Here is a 27075-nt window from a genome sequence, read left to right on the forward strand (position 1 = left end):
TGAAAGAAAAAAATTTCAGATGAAAAAGGAAACTGAAGACGTTAATTATACTAGAATTCAACGAAGGTAATACAGTGATCTTAAATATTTATTTTTTTGTTAATTAATAAAGTTCATGGCAAGAACATGAAGCAGATTACCTTTAAAATACTTTCTTTCCTTAAGAGAGACTACAAATATCATTTTATAGATATATATTAAACTTTTGCTATGATTACTTTCTGTTGGGAATATTACAGTTTGGGTAGCCTTTATACTTATTGTTTCCATTAAGCTTTAGAATGGATTGAAAGATCAATATACAATTTGTTCTTTTGTTATGCCTAGTAAATATGTATTACAGATATATATACTACTGTATTTGTATGACATATATATTTACATGACATGTATATATACTAGTAGATAACTATACTAGACCAGTCTCTGTGAAACGTGAAATACCTCTTCTATTAACCAAAAAAAAAAAAAAAAAGAAAATCTGAGAAGCAATTTATAGCACTTATTAGAATCATTCAGTAAATTATATATGCAGTCCGAATACTTATTTTTGATACTAAGATAAATATTCTAGTTTGAGTTTTTTCTTACATATTCTCTCAAGTTAACACTTAATAATAATAATTATTATATAATAATAAATAATAATAATAAATAATTATAAAAATATCATTCCTTCTGAATGCTGAAGTGTTGTATATGAAGTGAAAGTGAGTTTAAAACATACTGTTATAGAATTAAAAAATAGTTGACATTATTTTTTAAAATGCAAAAGGATACATTGGAGCATGCAGGATTTTAATCAACTAAATTTAAAAAAAAAAAGGCCATTTAGTAATGTTCAGCAGTCATTAGTGAACTAGAAATACATGTTACAGTCTGCAAGAAAATTTAGCATTGGCCTGACTTAAAAACTTTATTATTGGCAGTGCTTATTCTTTTTAAAGGAGCTTTATCCAACTAACGATGACAGAATTAGGCCTTCAGTGGGAGCTAACGGAAGGCAGGCATTAAAATCTTACTCAGATACAGATTTCAGTAAGCTGCTAAAATTATAAGAGACCTTATTACCTTTCTGTAGAACCTGTTTTTAAAATTTTACTAACTTATGCCTGTATTTTACAAATGCTTTTGTGGCTATATTGTTGTAAGTTACCCTGCTGTGTTTTAAGATACAGTGTTTATAAATTATTTTCTTTAAAATATGTAAGTTATAAAACTGCGTCTGTGTCTTACCTTTTTAAACTACTGATTATTGCTTCAGGATCTGTTTTGAGTCTGTTGCATAGGACATCCTACATTTAGGGTCTGATAATTTGTGTTGTACTGCTTACCCGTCATAAGAAGAAAGTATTTATTGTAGAAGTTAACCCTGAAGATTTGCAAGATTGCCTTTCTACTTGCAATCTTACTGGGGAATAACACTGATGGGAGGATTAGTGAATAAAATATACAAATTAACTTATTTGCTTTGATTAATAAGCATTGTTTAGTCAACAAGTTATTGTCAAGCAGTACTTAGATACTCTGTAACATGAAGAAATAGCTAAGAAGTCTTTATAATGTTGTTTGAGAGCTGCATGCCAGTGTGCCTCATTGCTTTTCAGATTTAGTGGGGTGATTTTTGTTTTAAGTTGTAGTACATGATGTGGTCTCAGACACAAAGGACAAACCTATATTGTTCACTTTTATGCCGTGTCCGATTTTGGATTCTGGTCTTGCATGCTGTGTGCATACTGCAGTCAGATTCAAGTTGTTGGGATTTGAGAGTTCATGAGTGCTCAAAAGGACATTAATTCCTGCTGAAGACAAAACAATGTTGCGCAGTCAATCTGGAAAAAAGTGGGTTTTATTCCTTTTTCAAAAAACAAACTAGTGACAAATGTTTGGCTTGTCTGGTGCATCCACCATTTATGCAGTTAAGTTTTAAAGTAGCGTTCTTTAGGATTAATTACAATATTTTTACTCTTAAATACTCGTCCTTACACTTGCTTCATATGTTTGTTTGTTTAAAGTCTTCTGTGTCTCAATTTAAAAGGAAAATGCTAATCAGCAATGCCAACTGGCATAAACCCGTAGATCCGATCTTGTGTTGAAACGTACTGCACAAGCTCGCTTCTATGGGTCTGTGTCAGTATGGTGATCTGGCAAAAGTTTATGTAGCATGCACTTCAGTGGTATTTGACAACAAGCCCAAGTGAGCATTTCAAACAAAACTATATATTGTTTTTGGAATGCTTCTCTTGTCCGTTGCTTTATCTTCCAACATAAGTAATTTGTTCTGTTATCTGGTGCTTTAAGCAACCTTTGGCTTAATATCTTACTAAAATTTACAAAGAAACGTGAGGAAATTGTAAGGTTTTCAATGAGGGAGAGTAGGATACACAATTTGCTAGCTTTAGTAAATATATCATTATAAGGCATTACACTCAAAAAAAAAAAAAAGAGAGACACTTAAATTTACATTTTATTTTTATTTTAAAATAAAGCCAAATGGTCATTCTTATCCAGAAACCTAGTTGCATCGTTCCTCTCAGATATATATGCATATATATACATACAAACCACACACATTATATCTTTATACATATGTAAACATGAAGGAAGATAATTTTTACCTCTGCAGTAGAAAAATCTAAGAATATGCCTTGTTGTCTAAAAAGTGGGGAATAACTTCAGACTATTTCAACAGTTGAAAGCCTACCCCCATGGGAAATATGTAGGCCTGTGGCTGCTGTCACATTTCAAAGAAATGCTGAAGAAGTGAAGAAGACTTTATGGTCACCGTCGGAAGCTGTGTGCATCCGGGTTGAGGTAGTAGGTTGTATGGTTTAGAGTTACACCCTGGGAGTTAACTGTACAACCTTCTAGCTTTCCTTGGAGCACACTCGAGCCATCGAGGAATTCATCATCACTTTAATCTGATCAGGGAAAGTATGCAAAAAGGTATTGTGTCATGGCTGTACATAATAATCACTCTGAGGCTTTATTGATGTTGAAATAGTCCTGATTACTTGATTATTTCATTTACATCCTGTTACGAACAATACTAACATGTTCTCTTAATGGACTGTGACTGTGTACTGCAGACACTTAAGAAAGACTGATGATGATTTTAATTCCATTAACAAGAAAGCTTTAAAATTTCATTTTGATTTATAAATTCATAAAAATACTGAGTATTTAATGCTTTATTCTTCCTCCATAGAAATAGGTTGTCTTACATAGTTGATTATATATTTTTTATATTCAGATGCACATTATTTTTAAAGGAAAAAGAACAAATCTTTCTGTCCTTACAACACTTTCCAAAAAATATTACATGCTGCTACTTGGGTAGCAAGGGGCAGTATCACAAGTCGGTCTCAATCTTCCTTGGGTTTATGACATTCTTTTTTTATGCATACACAACCCAGTGTTACATAGACACTGCAGCCCCGGCTGTGTTTCACTGTTGTGTGATTCATACGCCACTCAGCCTGATCTCATCCTGGAGTCTCAGCATCCATGGCCTGACACAGCTTGTCAGCCTACCTGAGTCCTGACCCCTAACACTCTCATCATTTTTGGCCCCGACAGACATTCTGATGCATCTTTTGAGTCCTCCTAACCAGGAGGACTTTGAGAAGGCATGTTTCCTGCGTGAGCTACCCCGAAGTGATGGGCACCACTCTAGGGAGGCACAACACACACGGCTTCCTTCTCTGTCAGCCCTGGGCACCCACCCTATGGGGTGGCGAGGTGCAACTCTGGGTGGCCTCACCTCCTCCTGGGTGGGCTGGGTGCCAGCCGCAGAACCAGCCCTCCTCGGGCCCTCTGCTGCCTCTTTGTCCCATACCGTTTTTAAAGAAAGGGTGCCAGAACACACCGAGGGGCAAAACGTATTTTATCCCAGTCAGAATAGAAGATGAAGGTGTGCTTATGGAGTTCTGCTGATGTTTATGTCCTAAGCTGTGCATTCCTGTTTCATGGCTGTTGTTTTTTTTCAGTCTTCCTTATCTTGGAAAAATCCCATTAGATATATATATCTCATAAGTAGATATCTTAGCAAAGAAATTAAGAAAGTGTTTTCACATTTCTGCCGTTCCCAGAAATGAAATGAAAGGGAAAAGGACTGTGCTGGTCTATCAGCCATGATTTTTCAAGTGAGGCCCTGCTTCTGAAAATGTCCTTAAAGATGCATTCAGTTCTCATCACTGTGGTAGAAGGCATTACTGCCACATAAAGAGCAGACAATGATGCTCATTCTGAAATAGTTGAGAAAAAACAATGCTGTCTGTATTAACACAGTTCTCCCTGAAAAGGGGAAAGGAGTAGAACTTAATCATTTACTATTAATGGTAACAGTGATAATTCTGCCTAAAAATGATTTAAGATTTGTTGATATAAGGCAAAAGAGTTGAGCCCTGCCCCGGTGGTGCTGTGGCTTAATAGCAAATAGTTCTTTCTATGGTTTATTTTGTACTTCTGCATTTGCTGCTTTACTTTTATTGCAGGTGACCAGACCAAAATGTTTGACAACCCCAGCATGCATTTTTATTATTTTTTAGTTTTCTGCAGCAGCAAGGAAAGTTAAGAATTCTTATATTAAGTGGATGTGATGCTTGCTCTTATTGTGATTACTGTTCTCCTTTTAGTTCTGTCTATTCAAAAAATCAGTTACTTACACGTCCCTACATTTGACTTTTTCTACTCCAGCTTAAGGCTTGCCTAACCGCTTTCCTAGATAACAAATAAAAGGAGGAGATGAACATGGATTTAGTCTCTCTTTTTAATAGCTTTTTTTTTTTTTCAGTTATTAATGTTTGTAAGAGGAAATTGGTAAAGAGGATCTTTCTGACAGTTAGGGGAACATACAATGGATTTTAAGCCTGTCTTAAAGTGTGTGGGAACAAGGAGAGAGCATGTTGAGTGAATCACAGCTACTCCAGGCTAATGGAAAATGCTTAAGGGGGCAATGGCTAAATGGGGGTGTAGAGAAGAGACCTCCATCAACCAAGGAAACTTAACAGGGACCACTCACAATCTGAATAAAAACTGTAATATCCTCTGTGGATTCAAAAGGACTCTGGTCACCAGTATGTTTTCTTCCCCTTCTATTTTAAAATTTTTCTTTTCTACTTTAAGTCCACTGTAATTCTAATTGCTGTTTTCTGCCAGCAGAGCAACAGGTGTTCAATCCTTTTATATTAATTCTTCAATTAGTTGCAAAATAAGGGGGATTGCTTATACTAAGCTGAACCAAATAGAAATGACTGATGCAGAAAATGTGGGAATGTTTCATCTGACCTTAAAATGCATGATAAAATTGTAATTCTATCAGGCATAGTTACAGGTTGCTATGCAAATTTCCATTGCAGCATCACTAGCTTTAAAAATATACATTTTCTTTCTCTGTTCTTTCTTTCTTTCTTTCTTTATTTATTTTTTACCCTGTAACGTGCAATATATTATTTTGGTAAGAGTTATCAAGTTACGAGCAAAAATGAATGAGACTGAGGTAATTCTGAAGCAGATTAAGGTGGAGAATGAAAAACAAAGGGAAAAAAAAAAACTTCTATTAAGAACAGCTGGATGGAGTTAGGTCTTCTGTGATTTCATTTTAAAGCCATAAAACATATTGTCTCTTTTAGGCAAAGTCTGGTGTGTTTTTTTTTACCTTTAAAGTGCTGGTGGAGTACTATTCAGTTGTGTAGCATTCAGCATTATGTTGCGATGTGACTTCTGCAGCAAATAAATGCATTTTGTAACATGGGTTAACATGAACGTCTTCCAAATCTAGGGTCTGTCTAGCAGTGTTTGTTCCTATAAGCAAGCCATACTGGTATGCCTTTACTTTGCTTCTTGGATGTGGGAGAAATACCCACTAGGATATCTGGGGACAAATCCTTAGGACCAAGCAGTCTGCAGCTTCCATTGTTATTCTGGGGAGACACAGGTGTTTGGCACAAGTTTGGTCCTACAGAACAACTGCCTTCATTACTACGGAGACACTGACCGGCCCAACACCCTTTTGTGGCCACAATTTCCTTGGTAAAGATTAAGCATGATCCAAGGCCTTAACCCTGGTTCCGAACTCATTAAGCATGATCCAAGGCCTTAACCCTGGTTCCGAACTCAGAAACTTGCAACTTGGTGAAAACCCACTTTAATGCCAGATCCTGTTTGCCTTAAGAGCTAACTCACTCCAGAGAGATGGGGAGAGTTTGGATTTCCATCTGCAGCCCAGAATGCCTCTGTCCAGAGTCATGTCAAAAGAAAACATAATTAAAAGGACATTTCTGAGTTAATAACTGTGGGTCAGATGCAGTTACAGAGTTTGGGTGTTTGGGACCCAGCCTTTTTGAGCCCTGTCAGTGGAATAAAGCTGCCATTAATCCAGTTGACCAGAGTAGGAAAAGCAAGCTTTTAGCAATTTTATGTTGTTGAAATAGCATAGAACTGTCAAAAACTTATAAGTGAATCTGGGTCAATATAGCTAATATCGTGTTTTTAAGCTGTTAAAAATAATCCAATAGATTTGTATTATGAAAGCTGAAAGTCATTATAAAATGTGTTTTTTTTCTTTCTTTTTTTTTTTTTCCTGTAGCTGATGCACTTCCTGTTTTTGTCATTCCACTTAAGCAGAAGAGAATGATGCATTTCACTTGTTTTCATGCTTCATCTAACTTCCTCATCTTCAAACAGGTTGCAGTTCTTTAGAGATTTTTGGGAAAAAATGTGGTAAAATATTTAAAAGCAATCCCAGAAAATGTTTTCATTTCAAATCTGTTCTTTAAAAAAAAATAACCTCTAAAACTTGTTTATTGAAACTCTTCAACAAGAGACCTGTGATAGGTCATTTGACTGATAAAGTTGGAGTAGAAGTGCACTTGAAATTTTTTGAATTGTTTGGATGTGGTTTCATATGACATTCATTTATCTATTAAGAGCAGCTTCTGGTATTTTTAATAAAACTAAAATTAAATACATCTGGCAAGCCCTGTTGCAATGTGAATATTGCTTTTATAGCATAGTTAAATACAAGACTGAAAAGCTAATGCTTTTGCATTACATAGCACAGAAGAATTAAATGATTTCAGCCTTGTCTTTTCTCACATAGTAAAAATATTTACATCTGAGTGATCTTTTGGTAGAGTAATTTTGTACAGAGCTTCTGGATATTTCAGCTGTATTTTATTGCAAATTATATAATTTATATGGAAATTTCAGATAAATTCTTACTCTGTTTTGTTCCTGCCACCTCTTCTTTCCTACTACTTCTGGAAGCACTAAGAGCAAGGCTCACGTTGATGAAGTCATTTTAGGAATATTTACTAAGCCTGAATAAAACCTCAAAGATGATGCCTCTCTTTTCTAGCATGACATTCTCTTTTGTTTGGAACTGTGTCCAGTATCCTTATTTCTTTTCTTGCAAATGTGATTGACAGCCTACTTGATCTTACAGAATAATAGCTGTGGATCCCATTGCTCTCTTCTGCCTTGTTTGCACCTCCTTTTAAACAGAGAAATCTCACCGCTAAAATGCTGTACTTTAAGGCTCTCTGACTGATGTAGTTGACTGGTTTGAGTAAGACTGATGCTGATATGCTCCAACTATTGCTCCAAGAGCCTTACCAAAAGGATACAGGTAGAGCATAGCAGATTAATCCTTCTTCTAAGAGTCTGAACAGCCTTTTTGTACTGCCTACTTTACTTTTGCGATTGGGCAACAGAGGGGAGGCATTTTCTTTTTTTAACGTGCAGCTAACATACTACACTATTGCCTTCATCTGAGAGTTATGAGTCTGCTCAACTAAAGCTTTATCTCCATGGTTGAGAGTGAATTATCTGGTTTTATCTGTGGTTTATCTAGGAAATGCAGGCTCCCTCATTTTTCTTTTTTCTGTCTCCACATACTTGTCGTTTATACACAGCCGTTTTTTTGGTTGGTTGGTTGGTTGATTTTATTCATTTATTTGTTTACTTATTTATTTATTTTTTTGATTCTTAATTTCCTGACACTACGATGGCAATGTCAAAGAATATACTGGCAAGAGGGATGGTCATGGAATAATACGCTGACAGCGTGAGAGAAGAGTGGGATCAGTGTTGTTGCATGTTTATAGTTAGCAGACTGCAAAAGCTTTCTCAAACCAAATTCTCCATGAGGCCTCTCTGCTAATGCCCGTCCAGCAGGGAAGGAGAATAAGCTGTTTGGTACTGCTACCTTTGTAGGTTTAGCTTGAGACCAATGGGTTTGACTTGCTCAAGCTGTGTGTGCGTGGAATATATTTCAAGCTAAGTCCCTGGACGTTAAATACACTATAAGGCTCACTTTTCCCTAACATGCACCCAGCCTTGTGGTAACTGCATTATAAAAACAGACTTACAGGCCTGCGAAAAGGTAACTGTCAGTCCCTGAAATGTTTTGTATGTATGCATATACATACATGTATGTATAAGTTTTATTCTGCATTGCACTACGTTGATTAAAATAAACAAACAAATAAATAAATAAATAAGCACTTATTGGGGGGTACATCTCGTATATTTCAATGTTTGCTGAGACAAATTTGTTAACTTCCCAGAGGAGGATGAAATCATCAGATGGGAACTTTCCTAGGACAACTTCACCATCCCTTGAAAGAACTTCCCCTTTAGACTAGGGACAGTATTTGGGCCGCAGTAATAGCAATCGCTGTAATAGTTGGTTTCCTGGAAGGTTGCACAGGAAAGGTGTTCAGTCTGGGTCTGGAAGTAGAGTGCCTGTGACTGGGAGAGTTGAACATAGGAACAAAGGGAAGCCTTATGGCTTGAGCATGTCTCCAAGTATTCACATGTCCGGGGTTGAGAATTCATGACTACCATTCTCAATCACAGCTTTTCCCACGAGTCTTCCACTATTGGGGGATATTTCTATCTCCAGCCTCTCTGCCTCTTCAGAAAGCGCAAATACACTTAATGTACACAGCTGAAGGGGATTTATTCTATAAGTTCTTTGAACCTCTCAGATTCACCTGTGTTAGTTGAGTGTTTCATGTGGAGAAGAATGTCTGCGGTGTAGACTTTGTATTAAATTATGATTTATGCTGTGTTGAAGTAGCCTGTGACTGATCTACTGAAACGTGCTTCTATTCACATCCTGTGCAGGTTACCTACCCAAGGCAGTTTTGAGCATGTTGTACCAAGGACACCACTCATAGTGGCAAAGCTAGTTTACACAGCAGCTATGCCTCTGGACCCTTGTGTTTGAGGGCCTCTGCTGAAGCCGGTGTCATTGTGTGCAGGCATCTTTGTGGGCTCGGGTACGGGGAGCCAGTAGACCAATGCAGCTGTTCAGCTCCACAATTAGTGATGTGTTTTGCTTCTTTGTCCAAATGCTAACAACTTTTGATTTAGGCTAGATTTATCCAATGGAACATATCTGACCATATCCACTTCCAATTTCTTCAGCCTTACTGCCCAAATATCCTTTTCCAGGTTGTGTAGTGTAAAGAACTAAGCTCAGACCTCCTAAATTCACATATTGTCCTTGTGTCTCTTCACTGGCTTTATAGGAAGGCAGTGTCTGAAAATGCTCAGTAGTAATCAGTGTATATTGATTATTGCTCACATAAACTTGGAGACCAGACTGCGTGCCTGAGTCCATCAGAAGTAACACAGCTGGAAATCTCGGTACAGCCACAGGGAGGTTTTGTTAAAAAAATATTTTTGTTTTTAGATAGCATTTACTCAGGATGTTGCTTATGAAGGACACGATTCCTGTGGTGATAAAGGGGTTTTTGAGAGGCATTATTATAAAATACTGTGAAGTATATTGTCCTGCTGAATTATTCAGCTTCTAATACAAGAAGAACGTATAGATATCTCTACTGTTATTTTCATTTTGAAGTAAAAATGTACCTGAATGGCCAAAAAGGTAATTTTAGTGCCAAATCTAAGAACTGAACTCATACTTTATGTAACATGCTGCTACCTTTTTCCCAAAATGACTTGGACATTTAGGAGCCTGCATACTGTTGATTTACAGCATGTGGGCAACTTACAAAAGAGAAATCTCAGACACATAGGCATCTTTACAGCTTTTTGACCCGAAGCTTCTTAATGATCGACCCCATTGCAGGATGTTAAATACATAAACTTCTTGGTGTTGCCTCTTTGTCATGCTTCTGAACATGAGGTTCTTGTCTAAACATGCAGTCCCCATATATAAATAGTGCCCTAATTTCATTCCTACTGCTGTTGTAAAATGAGATAATATGAGCAACATAGAGACATATACAGCTTTGAAAAACTGGAGTGCTTCGTAACACTTAGTGAAGTTAAAACTCAGTTAAAGCTTCATGCTCTGGCCAGCTTGAGGCCAACAATTTAAACAGAAAGCAGCATGCACACCTGATGCACCTGTGGATGCTGCTGCCAGCCGTGCTGGTGCATGCAGCCCCTTCTCTTGCCCCTTCTTTAAGGAGCCCCTGATCTTCCCTGGGTATCCTGTGCTGTGGTCTGCAGTGGGAGATGGCTCTATGCCCGCTCTCCTGCCGTAAAGGCACCTGAGGGCAGGGAGTACTGGCTGGGCAGGCAGCCTCAGCCCTCGCACCATCCTGAGGGCTGCTGGCAGCCCCACTCTGCTGCTGGGGCAGGGGCAGCTCGCATGGGCGTGGGGATGGGCATGGGGATGGGCACAGGGCCGCTGCTGCCCCACAAAGGGTGGGTATGGGCAGCCTGGTGCTTGTAGACAGGAGTGAAGCATGGCTACCAGACAGGCGCAGGGGTTGGGCTCTGGAAGTAAACATGCAGCCTGTCTAATGAATGTGTTCTTTATTAGCCGTGCGAGCTGCTGGAAATACCAAAGTGGATCAATAAGGGCTGTGGTTCAAGGCTGCGGCGTGGGGCTGCACAGCTCCCAGGCTGTGCCCACACCAAGGTGGGACCTGGTAGCTTGGAGCAGACAGCTGTGTGAATCTGCAGGCGGCGTAGGGCTGTGTTAAGGATACCTTCTTAAGCAGGAGAAGTGGCTGCTGTTCGTTATTGTGTAATTTGATTTGACTCTAATTTAATGGCAGTCCTTAGTAGGCAACATGATTTGCAAGGCTGATTTCCAGTTTTATTGATCGGGCCTTTAATTTATTTGAACTTGCACTCAGATGCTTCATCAGAGGTTTAATGTAAATCTGAGAAAACAGCTTTGTTAGGGCTTTTTCTTGGCAGAACTTGAACTCGGGTGCTTCAACAATAATTCAGTGAGGTTCAGTGTGAAAATATTTAAAGAAGGAAAATTCTTCCTTAAACTTTACTTTTTAAATAATGGATTGGCAATGTTTTTCCTTTTTTGAGGATTTTTTTTTCCATAATCTTATTTTCAATATTTATTCAAAGAAAACTTAAAATCTCAGTTTTTGAGTTTTGTAAAATAATGGGCTTTTAAAGCAGTCTGAGGGATCAACTTTGCAAAACTTTAATTGACAATAAGTAACTTGTCACTTTTGGAAATTTTCTATGCTTTTATTTGTTAGTAAGAAGAATTTACCATACACAGAACATATATTTCAGAACTAGCTACCACAGTCTTCTATTTATTTTCAAACTGTATGTTTTATTCAAAGAGCAGAGATTGCAAGACATGAACATAGATTATCTGGTTTTGAAATTTATCAGTTAGTTTTTAAAGATAAGACTTCTTTCTGAATCTTTAGCAGTATGCATTTATAAATTTTAGAAATGAATGGTCCAAACAGGGAGGAGCTAACAACTGATTAATTAATGGTAATTTTTCATTACCTTTTCCACAACTAAACCTTTGCACCTGAATTCATCAATGAAGAAAGGAGAAAGAGGCACAGAGTGTATCTGTGTGGGAGGAAGGAAGGAGTAGGGAGGATGAATTATTATGTGATAAGCATGAGAGGATGTAAGAAGAGGAAGGAAATTGAAGAGTCATATAGAGTAAGAGAGAATAAAAGGAATGGGACTATAGCAACTGCATTTGTACTCAGGAAAGAGTCTCTGACCATGTAGATGTGAGGAAAGGACATGTGGACATTACAGCTTTGCATTGTTTACTTCATCTGTCTTGATACATTTTTGCAACTATTTTTTTTTTCTAATTAAACCATATAAGTTATATCTCTAAACATAGAGATATACAGACAAAATTTCATATTTGTAAATAAACAGAAGACCTCACAGCAATAAGTTTTTGTATTGCCTATTCATTTTTTTTTTTAATAAAAAAAGAAGTCTAAATTAGAGGGGTGGTAAGTCTGAAGAGTAGTAATTGAGTGTAGCATACATTCCAGACATATTGAAACCATCTTAAAATTATCCCACATTCTCAAGTATTAGGAACCCACAAATTTCAAAGCTGAGGATAAACTTAAAATCCAGTGTGAGGACATGCAGATAACCATAAGTCTGCCTAAATACTGACACAGTTAGATGATGTATCTAATGATGTCGATTAGTTCAGTCTTGTCTAAGACAACACTAAATGATTATAGCACAGCTATATTATTACTGCACAGTGTCAACATTGGGGAGAATTTAGCTCGTGTGGGTGCCTTCCTTTGCTCTGCTCAGTTTATTTATATTAATGAGAAATATAAAACACTCCAAAGCCTCATGTAAAAAAGACAAAGATAACCCCAGCTTTTATATGGACTGTAATTAATCAGCAGCCTGTTACCACAGAACTTAATTTAGGGAAATTCCTAGTTAGAATCAAGAATGTTAAACATTTGCGTGAATAAGAACAGTATGTGCAGTGGCGCTAGAAGTAGCAATATTTCTGATTCAAACCATGCACTAAAGAGTTGTTGAGGTTACAGAACTTCTTTCCTTTTAAAATTAAGTGCTTTATGAGAGAATGAAGTTATTGACTGCTGATCACTTCCAGACATAGAATGGTGGTCTATCAGCCCATTCCAGAGTGCAACAGCAGTTCCACATGATGCATATTAATGGAATAGCTCATTAATTCCCCAAATATCACTAAACTGGTCAAGTCATTATAAATTTCCATCACCTTAAAGAAAATTCAGCTGCTTCAGATTTTTCAGCTCTGTGAAAGTTTCTGGAGGTTATGGAACATGTTAAAACAGCAGCATCTACACTGAGAAATACCAAGATCTTAAGCTGAGCTTTTTTTGTTATTAAACCCTATATATTCAGCATCCAAATGGAGTTTGAAGATTTTTGTCCAGATTCTTATTTTGAGAAGAATGTGTTTATTTATGAGTTATCAAATAATGTTATTACAAATTGCTACGTTCATTGTAAAAAATAGAGTTTGGGGCTATAATGCTGATTACAAGTTAAATTAAATGGCTAAAGAACAAAACAGGCTGTTATTGTGGTAATAAAACAATGATTTCTTTGTCTTGATCTTCTTATTAGGTATCCTCAAAGATTTTGTTTTATACAAAGCTTTGTAACATAAAGGCAAGTGATTCACATTCAAGGCAGTATTGAGAGGAAAAATAAAAATATTTTAAAATAATATTAGATATTAACAGACAATCATAATTTACTTGATACTAATTTCTCGTCAGAGAGTATTACAAATATTTTTCAATATTTTAAAAAAATATGTGTTGCAAAATTCTACTGAGTGCTCTGATCGGTCGGTTGTTTCTCTTCTTTCCATTTAATAGAAAGGAGAGAAATTTACAATTTATAGTTGCTTTCTGTCAATATGTTTCCTATACCACGTCTCTTAAACGTAAATCCCCAAATGTGATAGAACATTTAAAAGGCCTGATAGTAGAAATTCTCACTTAGTAAAAACTTACTTCAGATCTAGCATTAATAAAAACAGAATTTGTGCATAAAGAAATGTAAGTATTCATTAATATAAGTCTATATTTCACTTAATATATGTGAAAGTAGGAAATACCGAGAAGTCAAATTCTCTAAAATGGATTAGGCACATTAGTTTTATTAATGTCATTTTTTACTCACAGTATTGCACTGACAATAAAGGCAAATTCTTCAGACTTAACTTTGCATTTCAAATGTGAGGGCATCCAAATACTATAAAAATATAAATCCTGCCTATAAGAAGAAATAAAGTCCTTAACGAAGGAAGTTAAAATGTGCAAATAAAATTCTGGCACAGTCATCATTTGTCAGTGTCCGTAGCATAGTGCTTAAAATACTGGACATGTAGCTATCTTTGTTAAATGCAATAGCATATGAAAATGCTTGTTCTTTTTAAAAATGCTGTGTAGCTTCAGATCTGCAGAGCACTTCAGCAATTTAAAATCTGCTTTAAGCTTTAAACCTGTTGATTGGAGCAAATGTGCGATTATATATACTTGACAAATGTTTAGGAATATTCCTTAACGAGATCATGCACATTCAGTTCTCATTCTGTGGAATGTAAGTGAGACAGACCATTATCTAATATCTGCATTTTTCTTCTACCTTTGTCTCTGTATACGTGGTTTTCGCTCATCTTTAAGAGCTGTTACAGAATCTAAAAAATCTGAATGGTGCTAAGAGATGTAACCTGAGGATGGTTTTTTGCATGCAGATTAAAAGGATACAAATTCATGTAATTTATAATTATGTTTTGGAATATTAGCCTTTCTTATGAATTTGAGGCTAGTTAAGAACAACAACAACAACATGTCCTTGTTCCAGGGTGAAATTTTCTTGAGTGTAATTTCACCAGTTCATTACTTTTTCAGTGTAAAAGTTTCTTCATCTATACTCAAAAAAGAGGAAGACAAATAAGTGACTTAGGGAATGTGGTGAATTCTTGTCCCTTCTTAAACCATGAAAGCTTTTCTGTAAACTTGGACCTAGGAGTTCACCCAGCTGCAAAGAAATAGTTGTGTGTAGCCAGACAATGGTTCTGTGCTACAGGGAAATAGTTGTGTGAAGACTAAAAGACAATTAGAGAGGAGACATGAAACTACAGAAAATGTACAGATGAGGTCTTAACTAAATCAAGTTTTTTAGGAACAAAAGAATTGTTTTTTCTGGTTTTTTTTTTTTTTTTTTTTTTTTAGAAATTGCAAGCAGAAAAAGTATTATTATTTTTTTTAAATCAGTCTGCCAAGAGAAGTGGGCCTTGTTACTAGCAGTAGGAATGGTCAAAGTCAAAGGAGAAATGAAACATTAATGACCATCTATTAGACAAAGAAAATTGTCCTTTGATATTTGACTAGACGATCTTAAAAGGCCATGTACTTAAATGTCTTAGCATCTTCTGAATAACATAATCCAACAAGTGTAAATTTGAGTGTTAATTTGAAACTGCACAATAGCAATGCAGTTAAACTATTTAAAAAAAAGGGAAATGTAAATAATTATCATATAAAAATATAATATAAATCTTTTTCATAATTTTCCTCTAAATAATGTTTGCAGGTGAACTCTCTAAGCTGTTATCTTTCTGTTAACCGTATCATTTGGGAAATAGAGTCTGTTATCTAAAGATAAGTCAGCTTCATATATAGAAGTGCAATGGCATCCACTCAAAATTATTGTTGTAATCAGAATGTGGAAGAAATGTAAAGCTATTAACTTCCAAGTCTGCAATTCACAGCGTTATGAAAAAAATCACTGGACATTTCAGTGGATTAAGTGTGATGCACCTCTAAACATGATACATTCATGTATAAGGCTTTTCAAATACACACACCAAGCAATAGAAAATAGGTAGAAAAATACAGAAATACACAAACTTTCAAACTTCTTTCTCCTAGTTCTTTCAAACTTCTCTCTCCTAGTCTCATTGAAGCCTTTAAATGGGCATTTATATTCAGGAAAGCGTTCAGATTTGTTACTCTGAAAGCAAAAGTCCTTGTGTCTTTTTTCTTTTAAGTACCTCTATTTAATGCATTTCCATAAGCATTTCTAAACAGAAGGGATGTACCTGGGAGTCTGACATCCTTTTGTGATGTGGCAAAAGCTCAGAACAATTAAGTGACTTGACCAAGCTCCTGCCAAATGTCATTATCATCATCAAGATCAACAGACTAACCTTCTTATTTGCCAAGACCAAGACTAGTCCAAAATATGCACGTAAAAGTTCTGTCTAGGCAGTTTGTTAAAGGTTTGGCCTCAATGCTCTAAATTAAAAACTAGCATCTCACAGTTTGAAGGCCATGCATCACATATGAATGTTTTCTTTATGAGTATGATGTATTTTGTGTTACTCTATTTTATAATGTAGTAATTATGCAGCTTGCTCCTCAGTTCTTGAAATTAATGCATATCATATATTTAATAATAACATAAATTTAATAATACTATTTCATTGTCATAAATATTAAAAGCTACATAATGTATGCACATATAAAGACTTCAGTAATGAAGGTATTTTAAGTAAACAGCATTGATTGAAATTCAAGTACTAAGGCTCAATGGATCCTGAAAGCACAGCTGACTGTACAAATAGGACTAAAATTGGTTTTGTTGATCTTCACTGTCTAAGATGACAGGAATATGGCATGTGAACCAGTGATGGAAAAGTTCAGCTTTTTCTCTTTAAGTAATCTGCAGCATTGACTTTTCATTAAGGAAGGTGAAGAAATGCTCATGCCTACAGCATGCAACTTCACCTGTTCTTTATCCTCACCTGGCCCTTGGTCCCTTTCTATGGCAAAGAGCACCAGAGCTGTCAGAAACATCCCTAGAAGCCCCAGGTCCATCTGTAGGAGAGCTCTCTTGCCACAGGGAGCAAGAAAATGCCCATTAGGTCATCTTCCAGGCCAGCCCTGTGGACCGTGGGCACTCTGATCATGTCAGGACACAGCTGGAGGAACCCAATGTGCTGTACTGTGTAGGTGCCAGGGAGGACCACTACTGGAGCTCATGGGCAGCTGAGCTCTCCTTACTCAGCTAAATTAGGTGAAGAGATGCAGTGCAGCCCAGGATAAAGAGGGCTCCAAATTGTCTTACATCCATTGCACTCCCACATGCCACAAGCTGTGAATTGTATGTTCTACACCTTAGAAATGACAAATTGAATGTTTTATGTGAGGGGTGTTCTCTTAACTCTAAAGAATGTGGTACAAAGCGAGGTAATCACAAATTGCAATTTTCAGATATGAATTTCACACAACTGTGAAATCCCACAAATGTGAGAATAAAGTTTAGCGCATAAGCGGGAAGGGTTCATCTGGGAAATTTACAACTCAAGACTATAAAAAAGGAAAAGTTCTGAAGGGTTCAAATAAAAGTGTCTAGGTCTGAGGATTTTGATTCTCCTTGGAGTTCCTCAGTTGCTTTGCTTGTTGTATGTTAGTACTAATGTAATTAAAAGGTCTCAATCTCTGTATTCTGAGAGGGGAAATAATGCTTGGTTCTTGCAATAAGCAAAATTATTATTGGAAAAATGTGATAAAGGATGTGAACATTTCTTATTTAGATTTTTCCATGTAATATTTTTTTGTACTGAAGAACTGAATAGCAGCAAATACTGTGACCAGTTTTTGGAAAACTGTTTCAGATTAGTCCAGTGAAGTATATTTCAGGAATATGGAAAGAAATAGAAAGAGACTAGGAATTAGAGGAGGATATATTTAGACTAAGACGGTAAAATACTAATGTAAATATGGTAGTAACTAGGGCTATTTCTGCAAAGGAAATGAATTCCTCACTAAACCACAGGTTGGTTTTGTTTGTTTGTTTGTTTGTTTAACCAAGATGTTGCAAAAGAATTAAAAAGAGAATCAGCAAATGGACTATTTTTGGACTTCAAAAGCTTTCTCCACAGGACCAGCTGTTAATGAAGCTAAGTAGTCACTGGGGATGAGGGAAATCCTTGTCATGGGGTAAAAATGGCTAGATGAAAAAATCTAAAGTAAAATATACAGCCGCCCTCCTCTATGGCAAGAAGATTACAGTGGCATGCTCCAGTGTTCATTCCTAGGAGGGTTGCTATTTAAAAAGAGTATTAATGAATGGCAAAGAAAGTTAGGCAATGAGATGGCAACATCTGCAAATGGAACAATTAGCTATGTTGCTCAAGTCCAAAACACGTTATGAGGGGAACTCCAAAAGAGAACCCCCAGAAATACAGCAGTGGATGACACGATGTCAAAAATTGTTCATTAGTGATGTAGGAAAGCTAGCAAGCATTGAAAGAGGCATTTTGAACTATTCATGAACTATGTTGGGTTCTAAACACATTAAAAATACCAGGGAAAAAGATCAAATCATTGTAGACTACTCAATAAAACCTATGATCTGTTAAATTTGCAGCAGCCTATTCCCCTCCCCTTAAAAATTGTCCAAACAAAACAAACCCCACAGTGCAAAACAAGAAGCAACTGCAACAAGATCCTATCTATGCGATATTGATCTACATACAGTACAGTTACAATGCAGCACCATCTCTTATTCTGACCTGGTTGGTGAAGAAATAAAAGGAGAGAAGAAAACACTCTCTTTCCAAATAAATTTTTTGTGCCTCTTTCCAAAGTACAACACTAAGTGAAGACTCAGTTAAAGAGAAGAGATGCAAATTTTGTGATAGGACTGCATTTTCTTCATTACGTATCTAAATGGTTGTCACTGCAAGAAAGATCCAGTTGGTAGGTGCTTTCATTCAGCAGGGCAATTTAGTTGCATAAAGCCAAACTGAAATCCACGTGCTTGTAGGGTCAACCACTATAGGGTGCTGAGTATCTCATACAGATTCATCTGCTGACCCAGAAGTCCAGAAGGGGAAGGTGTCTGTGAAGATGTTAGCTGAGTACTTCTGTCCTGCTGTTCTCTCCATGGGGCAAGATTTACCCTGTCTGCCCTGTTGTTGAAACAGCTGAGGGGTTTCTGTGAGTAGTCCTTGTTCCTTGCTTATATTATAATTATTACTTGGCACAGCTAAGGTTTACATAGTTACACCTGTAGTTAGCCAGACTGTTGCTTTTCTGCATCTGCCAGGCACATGCTTCATGTGTCTCCCTAGAGTTGAAAGGTAACGGTAATAGTAAATCACATATGGTGTAAGCAAATGAACTGTATGTATGTGGAGGAAATGTACCAGTCTTACTATAAGCAGTCACACATTCACAGAAGTAATCTTTATGCAGTATACTTGCCCATGGAATACATGAGAGGAGACTAAGGAAAATGTGAAATGAGCATCATTTTTAGCTGTATAAAAGAAACTGATTAAAATAGATTTCTAGGAGAAAAGTGCATTATGCAGTAGCTCAAATAACTGTATGGATTTGGAGAAATCCATAAAAAGGTTTTCATTAAGATGTCCATGATTCAGTCCCTCGTTGCAACTGTTGGTGCATAGGTTTTAGTAGGGGAAGGAGGTAGGAGGTGTGACTTCCTCTTTTGTTAAATTAGGTTGAACTTGGTATAGGTGGAACATGGTCACACATATCTGTTTTTCAGCATAAATGAAAGATCCACATTTTGTCTAAACCTACCTTGCTGTCTAATCTTTCACCAGACTGTTCTACATCACAAGTACAGCAAAGAATATCAGAAAACCCCAAAACCAAAGAAATGAGTTGAAACCTAGTAACAGTTACTTTTAACTGCAAGGCAAGTCCCTGCACTCCTTGCCTTCTTTGCTTCTTTCTGGAAGTTGTGTCTTGCTCGACATCCTCTCACATACTTACAGACTACCATTTTATCTCCTCTAAATTGCCTATTTTCAAGATTAAAAGCATTTCATTGTTGTATTGTCAATAAATAGTCCATTAGTTGTAAAATGATATTTCTTGTTCTTTTCTACATTTTATAATATTATAATACCCTCATAAAACCTCTGTTCCCTGAACAGACAGGCCACAGAACTGTCACTGTGGTGTTGCTATTGCTATCTCCTTTCAAGCCCTATCAAGGCAGGCAAAAATCCACTTTCCATTGAATTGCTGCCATGCTCTGAGGTCCTTCCTAGCTATGGATCCTTACCACTAATGTGGTTCTCTAACATCCTTATTTTCATATAAAAGTATATATGAACTGGGGGTAAAAATGATCCATTAGGCTTGCTGAACCAAAATAAAGGTATTTAAAATTATTTTGTAACCATCTCTCCTCATCTCTCCTGATTCCCTTTCTTGTTTAGCATGATGATTAACCAGTTTTTACTGAACTTTTTTTTTTTTTCAGAAAGTTTTCTCAAGATGTTGTTGAACAAATATTTAAGAAAAGATCAATTATTGCTTATCTGCAGTTAGACATGTTCAGGTCATGTTTGTATACCCAAGCATGAAATAAAATAGTGTCCTGAGTTGTGATATTCAGGACCCCACCAATTAATTTATTTTGTGTTAATGCCTGATCTCTGTTGTGTCTTCCCTGTTTTGTCTGTAAAGTACATACCTGTACTGTTCTTTAGGCTGGCACTAACACCACTCACTGTGCTTTTCCTGCCGATCTTCTTTGAGAGTTGCTAACAGCATGGTGAGGGTCGTTTATGCTGTGATTGAATGAAATTCATTTCAGTGCAGGCTGCTTATGTACATACTTAAATTCAAAAAACTATGAAAGCTATGAAATGGTATGGCTATGAAAGCCTCTTCAAAAAGTTGAATTTCATATATGAACTGTATATTCTCACTTAAAATTGTAATAGTTACAATCATTTAAAATGTTATCAATTTCATTCAACTTGATTAATCTTCTGCAAAATAATGGACAATGTTTTTGTTTCCATGTTTCCTCTGACAATCTTTATTCTACTTTTTTTTTCAACACAGAATTTAAACCATTACTCAGGGCTATTTTAGAATGACAATGAGTTTCATTAATCTTATGTTAAGATTTCCTTTCACTAATCTTTAGTGGTCCTCAGTAAAGTCAGCATTTATCCATGGATATCTTGCTTGGTGTCATCTCAGGTACCACTATTTCTTATGGTAGATACAGGGAAATATCATTGATGTTCAATGCCAGTTTGGGTAAATTCTGATTGTAGTCCTGAAACAGAGAAGTGGGCAAGTAGGCCTAAACAAATGACAAGACTGGGTTTGCACACACAAATTCTTTGCTTGAAATCACTTTAGCTGATTTATTTTGAAGTGAAAGGGTTGTCTGTGAAATAAATGTTACAGCTCCATTAAGTCTATTCTATCCCTTTGGGAAATAAACTGTAAGTACATAGGTACTGTGGATTTTACTCCCACACCTGTTAACATCATATTTGAAATTCTTACAAATCTAAAGAAAATTCCTGTCTTCAGATTAGATGATAAGAAAATTCATTTCTTGCCTTTTATAAGCAGAATACAACCTGGAGAAACTTGGAGTGTGAGGATTCCAGGACACACCATCCTGAACACAAGTAATCATACTAAGGCTCTAGCTGAATGAATGTGGAGTGCTGCTTGAGACTTTACGGTCTTTCCTTATTTTTGTGTTTGGTTGCTTGGTTGCTGATGTTGTTTTTCCTCCAAAGGTTGATGGTTTTAAAGGAATATGAAGTACTGGATTTTTTTCTTTTCCCAAAATGTATTTTGCTGGTAGAAAAAAAGGTAAAATATGAGATTAATAATTATTAATAAAATAATAAATAATAATAAATAATTTTTGAAGAGGCTTTCATAGCCATACCATTTTATTCATTTACCCCACTGATATTCTGGGAATAGGGGAATAATCTACAAATACGAAGGAGAGTTCAAAAAATAGTTTTCCCTGGAAATTAGGGGGGAAAGTGCATTTTGTTCTAATGTAGCTTACTGGGCATTTAGCAAGGAGCGTAAGCCTGGTATTTAAAATTAAAAGTTGCTGCTGTGAGATCACTAGCTAAACTAGTGACAGGAACACAGAAGAGAGTTTTAAACAATCGTAAACCTGTAAGAACTGGTAGAGAGATAGAAGTAGAGGTAGAAGAGGAGAGGAAGAAACAATACATGTCCTAAGGTATTGTTTGCCTCACCCTTGCTGATAGTCCTCACTGAATAATGAAAATGCATGTTGACTCATTTGCCGAATGTTAAGAATGAAGCCAATGTAATAGTGCTGTTTGGCAAGTTGAACTGCTTTAAATACTGTGCTTTAAAATGCTTTTGAAAAATTCTAATATCATCAAGGCTCAGTAACCCTTTTGTATGGAAAAGGGTCATGCGACACCTCTCTGGCAGGTGGATTTATTTTGCAAAGCAAAATCACTTACAAGTGAGATTGAACCACTTTCTGATCACTTCCAAGTTAGATTGAACCATTTTGTAAGATCTGGGTACTTTCACAGTTGGCTAGATCAGAATCTGTTTGCAAGCCAGGAAGGCTTGAAGTTATCTAACTAAAATCCACGCGAAAATTTGGTAATTTATTTTTTCAAATAAATATAGTTATGGTGTCTATACCCTGTACAGCGTCTCAATAATAATAATAATAATAATAATAATAATAAAAGAACACTAGAGGAATCTCTTGTTTGCTGGTTTATGTCTTTACAAGGAACTTTATCTAATGCTCCAGTAATATGTTAAAATATGGTAGTTTATTTGCTTAGCTTCCTGTGTGTTTTATTAGGAGAATGTTTCTCTGTTTACAATAGTCTGTAAAATATTTTATAACATGTAGGTCATAATAGCTTTTACCTATGCTTTGTCAGACACATAGAGAAGGTATCATCAAAGTGGCTTTACAAATATAGTTGAAATACCCAAATTTGATATTAGATGTTGAATTTTTCACTTATCTCTCTTTGCAAAGTTCCAGGGATGGATACCAAAGGATCCTAGGATGGAGAGAGAAAGCAATAGTAATTATTTAACAACACATTATTATTGGCTAGCTGCTACTGTTGGGTTTTGCTGGTGTTGCTTCTGTCTTTTGGGACCCCTGCACTCCTCAGCAAACTTCAAGTACTGATTGTTTGAAGTAATTCACATATAACGAGAGATAACGAGAGATTCCTTGCAGCAAAGAACTTAAGTTCAAAGGCTGAGCTTTTATACTGTAGCTAGTGCTACTGGTATTGAGCATAGTGTGGAATTTGACTTTTATGAAACAATTGCAATGTGGATTTGAAATCACTGTAATAATATCCATGGAAAATAGAGAGGAGTTGGGAAACAGAAAAGTGTTATTGAGTATAGAATAACAATTCATTATTCTGTTATCTCATTACCTGTCCTACCTACCCTCTGTCCTCCCTCAGTTCCTGTAAAGAGGTTGTTACAATTCATTTTTCCCACCTGGCAGCTTTCTTAGCAATATCCAAAGCAATTCTCTTTCCTTATAAACACCTCATATTCTTTTGTTAATGGTATCATCTGTGCTTGTCTGGTCCATAATCTTTCTTTGGCATCCATCTGAATGCAATGTTGGAGACAGGATGTTGACCAAGGAGGCCCTTGGATCTAACCCATTATGGCTGTTTTTTATGTTATATAAAAGGCTAAAAGTTTGCACTTCACCTATTGCTGGTTATCCTGCTGGCATCTAACCTACTAGCATAGAAGTATATTCTCTAAAGTGTAGTGCAGCTTTCCCTTCTTCACGGAGAAAACAGAAGCATTAAGAAGGATTTACTCAATTTCCTTGGGTGCTGTCCTAAGCTACAATTTTGTACCCAGGTCAAGGCTCATTCAGCAGGGTTTCAGCTAGTAGTTAGAGTGAAGATTGTATCTGCTACTGTCTTTGAGCCTCTCTGAGTACTTAGAGGAAACTGTGCCTTTCAAGGTGTCATTGCAACCTAATAATCAAAAATGCCTTTATTCAAGGCAATGGTTGGACTTGATGATCTTAGAGATCTTTTTCAACTTACTTTATACTGTGATTCTATGATTCTATGATGCTTGTATCTCCTCAGGTCAATACCCAAGGTCATATCTCCTCAAGGATGTGCAAATAAAGTACTTTAAGTTAATATTTTATGTCAAACTTATATTGCTAAAAAGGAAGTTATGCTTTGGTGGCTATTTCAAAGGTAAATTAGTGTGGACTTGGAAAGTTTTTTTTGAAAGTTTTTTTTTTTTTTTAAACTTGTGCAGTAATTATTTTTCTGCTTGGTTGCATATATTGTCAGTATCTTTCAGCCAGCTGGTGGGTTCCAAGGCAGAGTCTGTCATATGCATGCATCACATAAGTTTCTGATGCACTTGCAGATACTGTGATCTCTAGAGAGACGGTCCTTTTTGGGCTGAGATTCTCAGACACTGTGATGAGATGTTCTGCTTAGGAATTCAGCACACAACATAGACCTAGCAGTGGATCGTGCCATTCCACCTTTTTTTTTTTTTTTTTCATAAGTAATAGATGTGATATGTTTCACAATGATATGTTTCATCTTATGTTGTTGCTCTCAGATTGCACGTGTGAGAACACAGCATCTCAAAAATGATTTACAAACATGGATGCAGTGTCTGATGGCACTTTATTTGTGAAGGAAGAGGCATATGTTTGCCTTGTGGTGCGTGCCTGTACATCAAAATGCAATGAAAAGTGTACTCACTACATCACTGATAGGCATGTTACTTACCAAATTAAAAAAAAAAAAAATAATAAAAATGCTGTATTCTGTATGGAGATAACACAATTTATTGGTTCTCTCTGTATGGTTTATGGCTATAGTGGACATCATGAAAATCCTAAGCCAGTCTACTTTACCTTTGTAAATAACTGACTGAGAACACAGTTCTATATTGGATAAGTGCAATAAGATACATGCAAGTACTGTACAAGTAACTACATATATATTGTACCTACCATCTCTTTTTGGCAAAGTTCAAATAAACTTATTGATAGTGTCTGAAAATCAGAGATCTAATACTGGTTTTAATTCCATTGTCACAACTACCCATAGCTCTGCCATAATTTTCATTTCAGGAGTATTGGAATTTCTGAGACCCTCCTTTGTGCGTTGCATAATTACTGTTAATACCTGATTTTCACAACATTTATTTGTAGCCTTGACATATTTACAGGACTGTTGCTAATACCTCATTTACTGTTCTGACCACCTTGAACAGCCCCCTACATGATTCTTTCAGGAGTGTCTAGTGTTTTCTCCTCTGACTGTATCTTCTAATTTCTCTCTGTCTGTAATACAGTCTCATGTCTTTGCTTGCGACAGTATTTTTAATTCCGTATTGCAGAGTTCAGCATAGGTGCCTGGGTGTGTAGTAAGGCTAGGGCACAGACGGAAGATGGGGACTCTCAGAGTCCTAATGAGGTGACTTTGAGAGGCCACGGTTCCCACAGCTCCTGGCTCCAACCTGGAACAGGCCTACTTAAATCCTGCCTAAGTTCAGGTTGCCACTGAAAGGAAAGCTCCTTCCTCTTGCCAGTGGCACTCATTTCCACACGGCCTTTTGAACTGTCACTTAGCTTATGTGGCTGTTTAACAAGCCAGATCAAGGACTGATCCAGATGCAATCTAATCTTTCATTTCTTCTGTTTACTTTTTGGGTCAGTTCCCTAGTCTGCTTTACGATGCAGCTGTAAGATGCAAGTGTCAGCACAAGCAAGGTGGAGGAATAAATGGCCAAGGTCAGGTGGGAGGGCAGAGAGGGCCACCTCTTCTGGCAGATGTCCTGATTTATTCTACAGATAACATGTCCTGGGTTCCAAACCTGCGGAGAGACGGCAAATGGGAACGGCTGCCTTGCACGGGGGCAGGAGTCTGCCAAAAAGGTGATTGGCAACATCACTCATCGTTAAATGGCAGCAGCTTCTGGCTCCCTGTTCAGTTTCTATTGACAAGCTCTATCTTTAATGTGGGAGAGGTATGTGAAGTCTGGCACCCCAGCCTCAGAAAGTTTCTCATCCCTGCTGCAGAGCATTCAGTGGAACAGGTTACATAAAGGACTGCGGGCAATGTAAACTGGCATAATTAAGTGCCTTGTAGAAGATAAGCATAATTACCCAAGCTCCCAGGTAGAGGCACCCATAACATTTGCCAAACAAAAAATCAGATAATTGGAAGATCTGGCTTAGCACATTCTGAAATTTGCATGTCAGATCTAAAAATCTCTGATTCAGTCTTTCTAGCTTGGTGAGTTATATTTCTAGTTGGGAGCTTCATTCAGTGGGGCTTAGGTTTTAAACCAAAAATATAAAAACCACTGAAGTCTTTGCCTCAGGGTCTGCCATGGGAGTAACATTCCTGGGTAAATCAGAATACCATCTGTACTGCCAACTGTGATGCGAAAGAGTTGTGTGAGGTTCTTTAAGCAGATCAAGTCACCTAACTAAAACAGACAGTGTCTCTGTGCAGGCTCCTTTACTTTTCCTAGACGGTGCCAGGCCTCTGAAGGGTGCATGTGGTTGTGACTCAAAGTTACCCTGATCTAACTTACCTGAAATCCTAAGCAGGTATGAGGATAATGTTACACGAGGGGCCATAGGTGATGTCTGAATTGGATAATAAATACTAATTTGTTCATTAAAAATGGAGGCAAATAGCTTTGACAATATGAAATCTGAACTGGAGAGGACAGCTGATAGCGAAACAAAAGAACTGTGGTAAATGGACGGCAACTAAAGTTTGTGCTGTTTAATTGTGTGGTTGATTTTGGCAAAGATGATAATGGGAGGTGTTGCCGAAGCTCAACCACTGGTCAGTTGCAGCTTACATTCTGTCAAATTTAACTCACTTTTGTGATATTTATATTAATTATAGGCAAAAACTAAACCGTAGTTAAGAATAAATACACATCAGAGACTGAAGGGAGAGAGCTTTCCAGAAACATTGTAATTAAGTGCAAACTAAATACTTTTAATTCTAGAATGTTTACGTGAATCTATATATGTTAGCGTATAGAAATGCACATCTAAATTCCGTGAAGTTTGCCCTGGAGTGATGTAGCAATTATGTGGCTATGATTTGTGCATGTTAATTTTTGCAGATAATTTATCTGATTTATTTGACTATTACGGACATTTTTTATTATTTTTTTAGTTCTTTTTTAGTTTTCCTTCTTTAATACTTTCATAACAGAACACAGATAGCATATGTAACAGTGTATTCCTATAATTATAAGTGAGAGAGGAAGCACAGACAAGAGCAGACAACAAGTAGCATGAGCTGAAGGTGAGGTAGCTACTCATTTGAGCTGCAAGGAGGAGGTGGTGGGGAATAACATCAAACCAGTGCAGAGATGTGGCCAGAATGGCAACTAGAGAGGATACTTTTATCAGCATTGTTTCAAACCAACTCTAACAGTA

The 27075-nt window shown here is 36.7% G+C and overlaps 1 protein-coding gene across 18 annotated transcripts in view; it reads left to right on the top strand.

The window, feature by feature from the left end:
* The window catches only part of LOC310892820 (uncharacterized protein), a 460614-nt gene that overhangs the window by 329961 nt on the left and 103578 nt on the right, over window positions 1-27075 (top strand). For 15 of the 18 annotated variants that reach the window (XR_014578472.1, XR_014578473.1, XR_014578474.1 and 12 more), the window contains one exon: window positions 1-66. The exons of 1 other annotated variant lie outside the window; for it this stretch is intronic. Coding sequence is in view for 2 of the 17 variants with exons in the window: in XM_083821048.1 (XP_083677174.1) it covers window positions 1-66 (66 nt within the window). In the remaining 15 variants the exon portion in view is untranslated. Of the gene's footprint in view, window positions 27073-27075 lie in introns of all 18 variants that reach the window. 2 more of the 18 variants (XR_014578484.1, XR_014578486.1) reach the window with 1 other exon arrangement.

The sequence above is a fragment of the Anser anser genome (assembly GCF_964211835.1).
Source record: "Anser anser genome assembly, chromosome: 1".
NCBI classification, from domain to species: domain Eukaryota; kingdom Metazoa; phylum Chordata; class Aves; order Anseriformes; family Anatidae; genus Anser; species Anser anser.